We start from the raw sequence: 12,872 nt of genomic DNA, 5'->3' as shown, positions 1-12,872 counted from the left end.
CCTCTACTGGATGCCTGTCCTCCTGGATGCCTCACAGACGTTTGCGCCCAACACGGGTCACACTGAACCGGTCACCTGCTGCCCCGGGGTGACCACAGCCCCCCCCACACACAGGACCCTTTGCGTCACCCAGGCTGTCCCTCATTCTCCAGGTCTTGCCCATGCCTGCCCTTTCTCCACTGACTGGCTCTGCAGGTGCAGCCCTCCGTGGATCTCACTAGTCCCCACCTTCATCCACACCTTGGCCAGAGTGGACATGGGCCCCCGGGATGGCCTCCGATACCTCCCATGGTCCTTGGGCCACATTTCGGGTCCCGTGGCGCAGTGCACTCACCCCCTGCCTCACGCTGCTGTGCCCCCCAAACCCCATGACTCGGAAGGGCTCTTCCCGCCTCCACTTCCTTTGCCGCCTTGCCCTCCCCTTCTTCCCCACTGACTCCTTTTAGATTTCGCTTTCGCTAGCTCTATTTCTTTGCCTCCTCCTGGGTGCCTCTCCTCTCAGCTCTCAGAGGAGGCTCCGGCGTGCCCACACCTTGCCATCTTATGAATCCACAGGTTGGCCTGGCGCTGGCTCCACACCTGCCCCCACCGTGAGGGCAGCGACCCAATTTGCCGCCCAGTGCGTCCTAGGCCTGCACACGGACTCAGTAAACAGGCATTAAATGTGCTCATTACACAAGACACCGTTTCCTCTAGCAGGAAAGGCCGGCCGCACTCAGCGCTCACAGCAGTAGCACAGCAGGGGGAGAGAGTGCATCCCTGCGATGAACTGCTGAGGAAGTGGCCAACCCCTCCCAGACCTCCAGGGATTGCCCAGAAGATTTGCCAGAAGAACAAATTTGGCACCAAAGTATCCCCAGTCTTGCAGTCAAATGGAAAACTGGTTTGCTCTGTGGAAATGTACCACAGAGTGGACTCACACACACACACATGGCCAGAAACAGAGGGATGGCCCCCTTCCCGCTCGCAGCGTTCATCCCCACCTTTGGGGCTCTACTGCCAGCCCTCCCGCCCCTCTCGAGTTAGAGCTCAAACCGTGCAGGACAGATTCCTGGTGTTCCATGGCTGCCAGCGAGGTCACCCTATCTCCCTGCTCTCCATCAAGGGAACAACAGGGTGCCCATCCACGGCGCACCCACTGCGTGCCAGGGGCCAAGGCTTCCCAGGGATTAGCTCAGGGCATCCTTCCGTGTCCTTGTTGTAGAAGAGACAATAACGAAGCACAGAGAGGCTGCATAGTCTGCTCAGAGTCACACAGCCGGCAGCTGACTTTGGCACAACAACCTGCTCCACGTCAACTGTACCCATTTCCAAAGCGTGATTTTCCAACATAGTTATAACCTGATTGTGAACGTTTCTCCAAGGTCATCAGTACCCGTCAGTTTTTTAAAAACAGCTTTATGAGACATACCTGATATGGAATAAAATGCATGTGTAAAGTACAATTGATACCTTCTGACATCGGCATGCACCTGTGAAATCGCTCTCACCAGGAGGTGAGATAGTGAACAGACTCATCACCTGACGTTTCCTCCTTCCTGCTCCTGTCAGCCCCACCCCCAGGCAACCACAGATCCTGAGGGGCTTCAGCTCGCACTTCCTAAAATGTTATATAAATGACTTGGCATAATTTCCCTTGACATAATTATTTTATGTATAAAACATTTACCAAGATAGGCCACAACCTGGGCCATAAAACAAGAAATCTGAAAAGAATTCAAATCATGCCACGTACCTTCTGTGACCATCGTGGAATTAAATGTTAGGTATCAATAATAAATATCTGGAAAACCTCCAAGTATTTAGAAACTAACACATTTATAAATTACCCATGGGTCAAAGAAGAAATCAAAAGGGGAATTAGAAAGTTACTGATTTACGGTAATAAACACGTGTACAACAGTTACTGCCTGCCAGGTGCTGTCTTGGGCCGGTTCCCAAAACAGAATGAGCCCACATTAGGCCTTACAACAGCTCTGTGAGGAAGACACATACCCATTCTGCGGACACTGAACCCTGAGGCCCAGAGAGAGTAACGAGTTACCCCAGCGAACAGGGAGGCAGTGGCAGAGCTGGGATTTGAATCCAGGACACCTGCCCCCAGGGTCCGGCCCTATGGAGGGACACGGCAAGGTTTCAAATGGAGAAAGATGGTCAGATTGCCCTGACAGCATCACTTTGGGATGAGTTCAACAAATACTCAGCAGCTAAGTCTGCAGGACTTGAAGATATATTTATTAGACATAGCATGGTGGAGGAAGCGGGAGAAGGCTGGGAGTTAAAGAAGTGAGTGGAGACCACGGGGGTAGGGCTCCGTGGGGCTCAGGCCAGGAGGGAAGGTGCCCACACGCTGAGAACCCATCTCTATCAGGGGACAGGCTGGGCCTGGCAGGAAAACACAGGCAGGAAGGGGCGCCTAAGGAAATGCCTGTGCTGAAGCTTCCGTAGAACACTGATGAGGAAAGACACTGGTGTTTCAGGTCGAGGGGAGACCATGTCCCAGCCCTGCGCAGGCAGGCCGCTGGGGGAGTTGAGGGTTAGAGAAGAGCGTGGCAGGGTGTGCAGTGGGAACCGAGGACCAGTGGGTCGGTGGGGCGACCTGCCGGCCTGGTCTGTAGCCCAGGAGGGATGGGGTGTCCCACAGGGTCTGGGGCGTGTGTGCGGGAGCAGGAGACACGGCCAGATCTGGTTCTCACAGCTTGCCCCAGCTACGGGGTGGGGGACACACACTGGACACGCCAGGGCAGAAAGACGCGCAAGGCAGCCACGCGGCTCTGGAGGTCTCGCAGGTGAACAGCGGCGTGAGGGGGTTGGGGCGGGCTGGGGACGGACTCCAGGTGCCGGGGGCGGGAGTGCAGGCAGGGGGCGTGAGCGCGGCACCCAGGCCTGGAGGCTGGAAGCGCCCTGGCGCCCAAGAGGGGACGCGGCGGGAGCGGCAGGGGAGAGGGGACCACGGCCGGCCCGGGCCATTAGTTTGGAGCCGGCGCCGGGAGGGACGGGGCCCGAACCGTCCTGTCCTCGGCGACCGCGGCCAGTTGGCGGGCGGGCGGCAGGAGTTTGGAAGAAGGGGGTTAAGGCTTGGGGCTTGCGGGGAACGCCGGGTCCACAAGTGGCCGCGGGAGTCTCGAGGGCCCAGACACCGGGGATCTCATCGCCGGGGCTCTGAACGGCTCGTCTATGCCAACTCTTAAACTTCCCCGGTCACGGCAGCGGGGCGGAAAGAAGGAAGCGGGCCGGGCCGCCGGAGGGGTGCCCGCCGACGGTGGCGACCGAGAAAGTTCGGCGCCATCGCCCGGGCCGCTCCCCTTGTCCTCCCCCTCCTCCCCCCGCCCCCAGCCCAGGCCGCAGGGAAAACCCGGGCCGCCTGCCGGGAGCTGCCACCCCATCTGAGGTCAGAAACACGTTTTACTCCTTCCCTCGGACGCTAACCACCCCCACCCACCCTCACCACGTGGTTGCTGGTTTCCAGTCTGTTCTCCCCGTTTTAACGGGGCTCAGGACGCCCCGCGCTGATGTTACAGCCTCCCAAAGGGGGCTCAAGCCCCAGTGTGAGAACCCTGTTCCTGGAAAAGCTGGGTTTCTCTGGAGACTAGGAAGTGGAGGGAGTCGTCAGTCAAGTTTGTTTACATCCTAAGGAGCTTCCAGATTGTTCCCAAGAGCGGGGGGTGGGGTGGGGGTGGCAGTGGTAGAAGGCACTGGAGACAAAGGAGACCAGAGGAAGGGGATGGCGAACCGGGAGAGGCCTGGGCAGGGCAGGGGTGCGCTGCTTGGGAAGCCTCGGCTTCCTGGATCGCCAAGGGCCCCACCCCCACCCCCGTTATTGACCGGGCTGAAGACCCAAGATCCTCCCCCCACCCGCCGCAACCATCTGACACTATTCTAAACACTTTTAGGATTCCCATTTAGAAATTATCCTTTAAAGCAAGTTAATTACCCATACTGTGAATTATATACTGCATGTGTGCCAAGTATGTACTCAGTCGCTCAGTCGTATTGGACTCTGCAACTCCTTGGGCTATGTAGCCCGCCAGGCTCCTCTGTCCATGGGATTCTCCAAGCAAGAACACTGGAGTGGGTTGCCATGCCCTCCTCCAGGGGATCTTCCCAACCCAGGGATGGAACCCAGGTCTCCTGCATTGCAGGCAGATTCTTTACAGCAGAGCCGTCCATCATACGATATCTCAAATTACACAGAATAAGTAAAAGAGATGGGCCTTTTAACAAAATTATGATGCGTGCGTGGGTTGGGTCAGCATGAATGATCACCAAGTCCCAGAATTCCAGACTAGGGCCTGCAGTGCGTTGAAAGATACGGTTTTAAAACAAACCCAAAGTAGGTAACAGGGAAGCCACCGGCACAGACGGTAAAGAATCCTCTTGCAATGCAGGAGGCCCGGGTTCGATCCCTGGGGTCAGGAAGATCCCCTGGAGGAGGGCATGGCAACCTACTCCAGTATTCTTCCCTAGAGAATCCTCATGGACAGAGGAGCCTGGGAGGCTACCGTCGCAAAGAGTCGGACATGACTGAGCGACTAAGCACAGCACAAAGGAGGTACAAATGCCCAAAGAACTAAGTAAAGGGTAGAAGAATTCGGGACTGTGTCCCTTTCAACATTTCCCCCCTGGGCGCAATGGGGCCTAAGGACAGGACGAGTCCCCATACCGGGGCAGCGGCCTGCCTTGGGGCGGGGGAATGGCGGTTTGTTCCAGGGCTCACCTCTGGTTCAGAACCAGCCGAACGGACCCACGAGGCTCTGGAGCTCCCCTCTGCTCCCCCTGCACACACGCTGGTCACCCCTCGCTCACAGACCGCTGCACCCCACAACCAGGTTCTGGCTCTGAGCCTCCGCATTAACGAGGCTCTGGCAGGCACTTGTTGCCCGAATTCCTAGGGCCCTGAACCTATAACCGCTGTCTCTGGCAAAGAGATGCGCCCTGGACCCCCTAATCGCTGTCCAGACCCCCCAAACCCCTAACTATGGACCTAAGCCTGCGATCAAGTGCCCGAGCATATACATGTGACACGGAACTGGACCTCTCACCCCGGCTTTGATCCCCTAAACGCGGCCTCAAGGCTCGAAACCTAGCCCCAGGCACGCAGTCTGGGGGTCCCCATGCTGGGGGAATCCGGAGTGCACACTATCTGGGGACACGCTTTAACCACCGAGAGTTTACTTTTCTAGACTTCCCAGAGCCGCTGGCACGGGCGATCAGCCCCCGGGGCCTGGACAGAAGTTGGGTGGGGAGAGCGTTAGGCCGACGCGCGCCGAGCGGGGTTGGCGGGCCCGGGATGGGAGGCCGGCGAGGCGCAGAACGCCGCGCGCGGAGGCAGGTAGGGCCGGGAACTGCGGCCCCGGAAGGCGCGAGAGCCGCCCGAACGTTCCGGGTCGCGCAGGCGCACTGCGGCGGGCGCGGGCACGCTTGGCACGCAGGCGCCGTGAGGCGTGGGAGCCCGCGGCGCGGCCCCGAGGAGAGGCGCGCGGCCTCCAGTGCGCAGGCGCAGGCGCGCGGCCGCGCCGGCAGTTGGGGAGGGTTCTTCCGGAAGGTTCGGGAGGCTTCTGGAAAAGGCGCCGCGCGCTGGGCGGGCCCGCCTCTATATAAGGGCGGCGCGGGGGCGGCGCGCCAGTTGCCTCTGCGTCTCGGTGCTGCGTCGCTGCGGATCCCGTGCTAGTCCTTCAGCCAAGGTGAGGGGAGGCGGTTGTAGGGGGACGTGGGGATCCAGCGGCGGGTGGGCGGCGGCGAGGGCAGCCCCCGGGGCCCCCTGAGGCCGGCGGGCCCGGGGCGGCCGGGATCAACCCGGCAGGCCTCGGGCCTGCGGCGGTGTCCCGTCCCCTCCCCCCCCGCCGTTGGGAGCGAGTAGGCCCCGGGGCTGCGGGGCTCGTGCGGGATGGTGAGGGCCGGGGTCTGCGGCCCCGGAGTGCGGTCTCCGGGCCGCGGGCGGGGGCGCCCGGGCGGAGCGGCGGCCGTGTGGCCGGCGTGGGCTGCGGCGGTGGCGGCGGCGCCCGGCCCCCGGAATGAGGTCATCCTTTGTCAGCCGGCGCCTCCCGCGCGCCCCGGGCTCGGGAGCGGGCGCGAGACGCGGCGGGGAGGGGTCCGGCCGGTGGCCTCACGGGCTCCGCGTACCCCCGCAGATGCCCGAGGAGACCCAGGCCCAGGACCAGCCGATGGAGGAGGAGGAGGTGGAGACTTTCGCCTTCCAGGCGGAAATTGCCCAGTTGATGTCACTGATCATCAACACGTTCTACTCGAATAAGGAGATTTTTCTGAGGGAGCTGATTTCAAACTCGTCCGACGTAAGTCTCTCAATGTGGATTGGGGTGTTTGTGTGAAAGGGGACTGTTTTAGGGGGGAGGTTGTGCGTCATCACGTGTCTTTTTTTTAAATAGGCCTTGGACAAGATCAGGTATGAGAGCTTGACCGATCCAAGTAAGTTAGACTCTGGGAAAGAGCTGCACATTAATCTAATACCGAACAAGCAAGATCGAACCCTCACCATCGTGGACACCGGCATTGGGATGACCAAGGCCGATTTGATTAATAACCTGGGCACCATCGCCAAGTCCGGGACCAAAGCGTTCATGGAGGCTTTGCAGGCTGGCGCTGATATCTCCATGATTGGCCAGTTTGGTGTCGGGTTTTATTCAGCCTATTTGGTGGCTGAGAAAGTGACCGTCATCACCAAACATAATGATGATGAGCAGTATGCCTGGGAGTCTTCTGCAGGAGGGTCCTTCACAGTGAGGACTGACACAGGTAGGCACCCGGGAACAGGGTGGGGTGCTGTAGGCACTAGAACCCCAAAGAAGGGGTGAAGTTTGTAGTTTTGTTTTCCTTTTTAAAACCTGTTTCCCTGGAGGGTGATAGCATGCACTTGTGGCTGTTTATCTTGGGCAAGGCCGTTAACTGCCCTCAGACTCTTCCCAGTTGTAGCAACCGCAAGCTTCTGCTTCGTAGACTTTTCGGATAACTGCCCGGGAGAGCGAAATAGTTTTTTTTTTTTTTTGCCTTGATCAGGCCATTGTGATTGAAATTGGACTCGATCTCTGGACTTCCTTTTCAGGAGAACCAATGGGACGTGGAACAAAGGTTATTCTGCATCTGAAAGAAGACCAGACTGAGTACCTGGAGGAGCGGAGAATAAAGGAGATTGTGAAGAAGCATTCTCAGTTCATTGGCTATCCCATCACTCTTTTTGTGAGTTTCCATGTATCTTGTATATGTAGGTTACTAAAGTGACTGAACTGAAGTCCTGTTAGTCCTTAGTGCTTTTCATAAGAGATCCAAACTTGCATTAATTTTCTGGCTGGTGGGTCGACTCTTGTCAAGGTTCCCAGAGCTCTTAGATCCTTCAGAAATCGGTGAGTGGCTTCCTGGCTCCTAGTGTTGCTCAGGTGGCGTTGGTGTAAGTGCTGCAGTCTCCTTGAGCTTTTTTCCCCCGGTTTTGTGATGGAGAGGTGACACGATTTGTCCTCCTTTGAAGGTGGAAAAGGAACGTGATAAAGAAGTTAGTGATGATGAAGCAGAAGAGAAGGAAGACAAAGAGGAAGAGAAGGAGAAAGAAGAAAAGGAGTCTGATGACAAGCCTGAGATAGAAGATGTTGGCTCAGATGAAGAGGAGGAAGAGAAGAAGGACGGGGACAAGAAGAAGAAAAAGAAGATCAAGGAGAAGTACATCGATCAAGAAGAGCTGAACAAGACAAAGCCTATCTGGACCAGAAACCCTGATGACATCACTAACGAGGAGTACGGAGAGTTCTACAAGAGCCTGACCAACGATTGGGAGGATCACTTGGCGGTCAAGGTGAGTGACTAAGTGCTTCAAAACTACTATCCCTGCAGATGTTTGAGGCAGCATTCTGTTCCCCGATGCCCCATGCTTTGCCCCGAGTCATTGTTAGGTAACTCGGTTATATGTGGTATTTTTTGTTGGTGCAAGTTGTTTGCCCTGTGTTAATCTTGATTGTTTTTATAGCATTTTTCAGTTGAAGGACAGTTGGAATTCAGAGCCCTTCTTTTTGTCCCAAGACGAGCTCCTTTTGACCTGTTCGAAAACAGAAAGAAGAAGAACAACATTAAGTTGTATGTTCGCAGAGTATTCATCATGGATAACTGTGAGGAGCTAATCCCTGAATACCTGAGTAAGTATAGTCTTGATACGAAGAACGATGACTGTTTGGTCTGAGCGATTCATTTTGTCAACTCTGGTTTTTAAACTAAACATGGGGGAAATCGTTCATCTTTGGATTTTTGGGTTTACAAATTTGTCAGTTTTTGTCTTTGGAGTGACTGGTTGCATTTGGTCTGTTTTTCAGATTTCATTAGAGGTGTGGTGGATTCTGAGGATCTCCCTCTGAACATTTCCCGTGAGATGTTGCAACAAAGCAAAATTTTGAAAGTTATCAGGAAGAATTTGGTCAAAAAGTGCTTGGAACTCTTCACTGAACTGGCAGAAGATAAGGAGAACTACAAGAAGTTTTATGAGCAGTTCTCTAAAAATATTAAGGTTGGTTAGAAACTCATTTGACTATTAGGAGTAGTAATCAAATTGATTTTTCATTTGAAATAATTGAACACAGAGAAAGTCTTCCTAAAGCTAACAATGTCTTACAGCTTGGAATACATGAAGATTCTCAAAATCGGAAGAAGCTTTCAGAGCTGTTGAGGTACTATACTTCTGCTTCTGGTGATGAGATGGTTTCTCTCAAGGACTATTGCACAAGAATGAAGGAAAACCAGAAACACATCTATTACATCACAGGTAACTGACAGGCAATAAATGTGACAGTCGATCTTTGTGTGATCCCATGGGAACAGTTGCATGTGTTTTCTGCCCGTGTGGTGGTACACATAATTTAGTAGGTGTTAATCTAACAAAAATAAATGAGACTGCTGTTAAAAGATCTAAAACTTTGGCTTCTTAGGTGAGACCAAGGACCAGGTGGCCAACTCAGCCTTCGTGGAGCGCCTCCGGAAGCACGGCTTGGAAGTGATCTACATGATCGAGCCAATTGATGAGTACTGTGTGCAGCAGCTGAAGGAGTTTGAGGGGAAGACCTTAGTGTCAGTCACCAAAGAGGGCCTGGAACTGCCAGAAGATGAGGAAGAGAAAAAGAAACAAGAAGAGAAAAAGACAAAGTTTGAAAACCTCTGCAAAATCATGAAGGACATTTTGGAGAAAAAAGTTGAAAAGGTGTGTGAATAGTCTTTTTTTTCTTTTTTTTTATTAATTTTCTGGTTACTAACCCTTCTTAGGGGTGTTAGGTGTCAAGTCACATATACATAGTCCTTAAGATTTTTAAAGACACGAGAACTTAAAAGGAGCTTAAAGTTTCGGATTTGTAATAGTATTTGCAAATAGTATTTCTGATTCATTAATACTCAAGTTCCTTAAATATTCAAATAAACCTGGTATCGAGTACTGAGACTAGAACATCTCGATGCCCAGTTATCACTCGATACTTTTTTTTCCTGATGAAAGGTGGTTGTGTCAAACCGGTTGGTGACATCCCCATGCTGCATCGTCACAAGCACATACGGCTGGACAGCAAACATGGAACGGATCATGAAGGCTCAAGCCCTGAGAGACAACTCCACGATGGGTTACATGGCTGCCAAGAAGCACCTGGAGATCAACCCTGACCATTCCATCATTGAGACCTTGAGGCAAAAGGCAGAGGCTGACAAGAATGACAAGTCTGTGAAGGATCTGGTCATCCTGCTGTACGAAACAGCTCTCCTGTCTTCTGGCTTCAGTCTGGAGGATCCCCAGACACATGCCAACAGGATCTACAGGATGATCAAACTTGGTCTCGGTAAGCCTTATGCGAGTGCTATGTGCAATACCATTGAAGAAAAAAACCCAAACACATGACTGTTGAAAAGGGTGAACTTTCAGCAATTTCAACAAAGTTGGGCTCTCTTGTTCCATTTGTGAAACGCTGAAGTCACATGAATTAAAAGGGGGTAAATAAGCATTTATGGTCACGTACCTTGTAGTTCGCTCAGCCTTGAGAGTGAGTATGATGAAGCTGTAGTGTTGGACTAATTATGTGGCTTTAAGAAACCTAATGCATGTTTTTTGTTTCCTTAAAGGTATTGACGAGGATGACCCCACTGCTGAGGACAGCAGCGCCGCGGTCACTGAGGAAATGCCGCCCCTGGAGGGGGACGACGACACGTCCCGCATGGAGGAGGTGGACTGAGCACTGCCGAGGGTCGCTCGGCCGTGTTCAGCGCTCGGTCTCCATTCCCTCCAATGTGTTTTCAAGTATTTCTTTATTTTTGTTAACATTTAAAAATCTGTATGGCATGACAACTGCATAAGGGGAGGATAAGATTTCTTTATACTAAGTGTGATACTGTGATACTTTCAGCACTAGAGCAGAGCTAGTTGTTTTTCCTAGTTTCATGTCGGCTTATTTTAAGAGAGGGAAGTAGTTGCCGTTTTTTGTAAGGTGTGTGTAACCTCTGTTAACTTTGTGGTCTGAAGTGTTTAGCTATCAAACAGATTCTTTAGTAGACCAAAATTTTCTGTCACTGAAAGGTTCTGAAGTATATACCTTGATGTTTAAAAGAAACGCTTGTCACAGCAAGTTTTCATCTTCTGGGATATACTTTTTAAAGCTTCCATCCCCTGTAGTTTTGACTGCATGTGCCAGGCCTCTAGAAGTTAGTGTGTTAAGCTGAACCAACTTGATTGGAGTCACTGTCCATACATAGGGCTTGTTTTCCAAAGAAAAATATTGTTTAGAGTAGCAAAATTATAAGCCTGCCCAGGCATGTTGTAAAGCCGCTGGAAAGGTAACTTGGAGCAAGTTTTGTGAATGGAAATGTAGTGCTCAAGTCACATTCTGCTTCAAAAAGTTGTAACAAATATAGATGAATTAAAAGAAATGATGTGTGATGTCTTCTTTGTGGGGGTGGTCCCAGAATGTAAAACATGAGGTGTGCACCTCTTCCCTAGGAGAGTCAAGGAAGCAGGTGGGTGGTGTGGCCTCCCTAGAGCCTTACTGCTGTGACCTTAGGGTGCTCAGGCCGCATATGTGGGGTGAGCCTCTGCTTAAAAGACACAGGAGAATGGAACTTGCTGCTTCTGTGTCCACGTGTTAGATTTTCTAATGATATCATTGTGCTGTAGGATTTCAGTGTCTAAGCTGCGCTTTGATGGTATTGGTGAAATGGGGGATGTGCAGTACTCCCCTTTCACTGCCTGGCCCTTACGAGCCACAGCCGCTGAACACCTTCCCACCTGAAACCATCTCTGCTGCTTGTTCTCTGGTTCTTCACTGAGCCTCAGGAAAGGTGTGTCCGGGAGGCTGCTGCTGCTACTGCTGCTAAGTCACTTCAGTCGTGTCTGACTCTGTGTGACCCCATAGACAGCAGGCCACCAGGCTCCCCTGTCCCTGGGATTCTCCAGGCAAGAACACTGGAGTGGGTTGCCATTTCTTTCTCCAATGCATGAGAGTGAAAAGTGAAAGTGAAGTCGCTCAGTCATGTCCAATTCAGCAACCCCATGGACTACAGCCTACCAGGCTCCTCCGTCCATGGGCTTTTCCAGGCAAGAGTACTGGAGTGGGGTGCCGTTGCCTTCTCCAGTCCGGGAGGCTACTGACAGCCATAAGCAGCACACAGCAGTTGGAGGAGGGCAGTGGTGAGCATTAGAGTACTTGGTGGGAGTTCTACCCAGGATTTGGACCTAGAGTCTGAGAGAGGCCTGGAGAGTGCATAGACTGTGGAAAGTCTGTCGGATAGTAAGCGCTGGTGGGTAGTAAGTGCCTGGTAAGCAATAATCTCCTTTAATACTTAGAATTTAATGCAGCAGAAGTTTTTAACTCCCGTTAGTCTAAGGAGGGCTTCCCTGATAGTAAAGAATCTGCCTGCAACGCAGGAGACCCTGGTTCAATTCCTGGGTCGGGAAGATCCGCTGGAGAAGGGATACCACCCACTCCAGTATGCTTGGGCTTCCCTTGTGGCTCAGCTGGTCTCGTGCCAGTGGTTCTGCTGTTCAGGAATTAGTAATTGAAGGGCAAAAAGCAAGTTTTCTTACTTCCCACCTCTAGTAAGGAGACTAAGAATTCCGTTCAAATTAAAAGTATTAGATCCTCTATAAATGGTCTCCAGTGGAAAAAAAATGCCCACAGAGCATTTCCCTTCTGAATATGGAAAGTGTTTACAGCAGGCATGTAATTGGAACTGTCCCCAGCAAGCCCCATGCCAGAGATGGACCACGGAGACCACAGGTGCCCACCCCGGGGGTGAGAAGATGAGGTAAAGGACACCAACACCTTCAGTTGTCAGGGGGTCCCCCGCCTACTACTGCCAAGTCCAGCACTTCACACTTTGTAACTAGTCCCACGCTGGTGAGTGTACAGAGCGCTGGAAAGCAGAGAATGGTACGGTGCAAGGTGGGCATGTGCTCAGTTGCTAACCGACTGTGACCCATGGACTGTAGCCTGCCAGGCTCCTCTGTCCATGGGCGAGAGGACTCGGGTGGGGTGCCATTTCCTTCTCCAGGGGATCTTTCCTAACCAGGCGCTGAACCTGCTGCTCCTGCATTGACTGGCAGATAGTTCACCACTGAGCCACCAGCGTGGAAACGACCTCCTCAGGATTGTGGTTGTGAGAAATCGACAAAACCGGCACAAGGATTCATCAAAGTCCCAAGATAAGACATCAATATACGAAATGGGATTTAAATTTTGTTAGCAGGAAAAAAAGTCATCAGTGTTTTAAAATGCCTACTAGCATTTTAAAATCTGTACTAGAAAACAAAAACAACAACAAATTGTAATAGCATACTAAACAGGAATATATTTTACAAGAAGTTATGCAAGACCCTGCATCTGAGAACTGGAAAGCAGAAATTAGAGACC

At 52.5% G+C, this 12,872-nt stretch overlaps 1 protein-coding gene across 1 annotated transcript; it reads left to right on the top strand.

Moving 5' to 3' along the window:
- Positions 1–5,527: 5,527 nt before the first annotated feature.
- HSP90AA1 (heat shock protein 90 alpha family class A member 1) lies at positions 5,528–10,893 on the top strand. Its single transcript, XM_055555692.1, has 11 exons — positions 5,528–5,684; positions 6,132–6,293; positions 6,387–6,753; positions 7,061–7,194; positions 7,481–7,801; positions 7,973–8,138; positions 8,313–8,503; positions 8,611–8,758; positions 8,922–9,190; positions 9,479–9,812; positions 10,093–10,893. Exons 2-11 carry the CDS (start codon positions 6,132–6,134, stop codon positions 10,200–10,202), a joined length of 2,202 nt encoding a protein of 733 aa, XP_055411667.1. The 5' UTR covers positions 5,528–5,684; the 3' UTR covers positions 10,203–10,893.
- The last annotated feature ends 1,979 nt before the right edge of the window (positions 10,894–12,872 follow it).

This window comes from Bubalus kerabau, chromosome 19 (genome assembly GCF_029407905.1).
Source record: "Bubalus kerabau isolate K-KA32 ecotype Philippines breed swamp buffalo chromosome 19, PCC_UOA_SB_1v2, whole genome shotgun sequence".
Taxonomy (NCBI): Eukaryota; Metazoa; Chordata; class Mammalia; order Artiodactyla; family Bovidae; genus Bubalus; species Bubalus kerabau.
The sequence above is the reverse complement of the archived record's forward strand: the minus strand, read 5'-3'. Positions and strand labels throughout refer to the sequence as shown.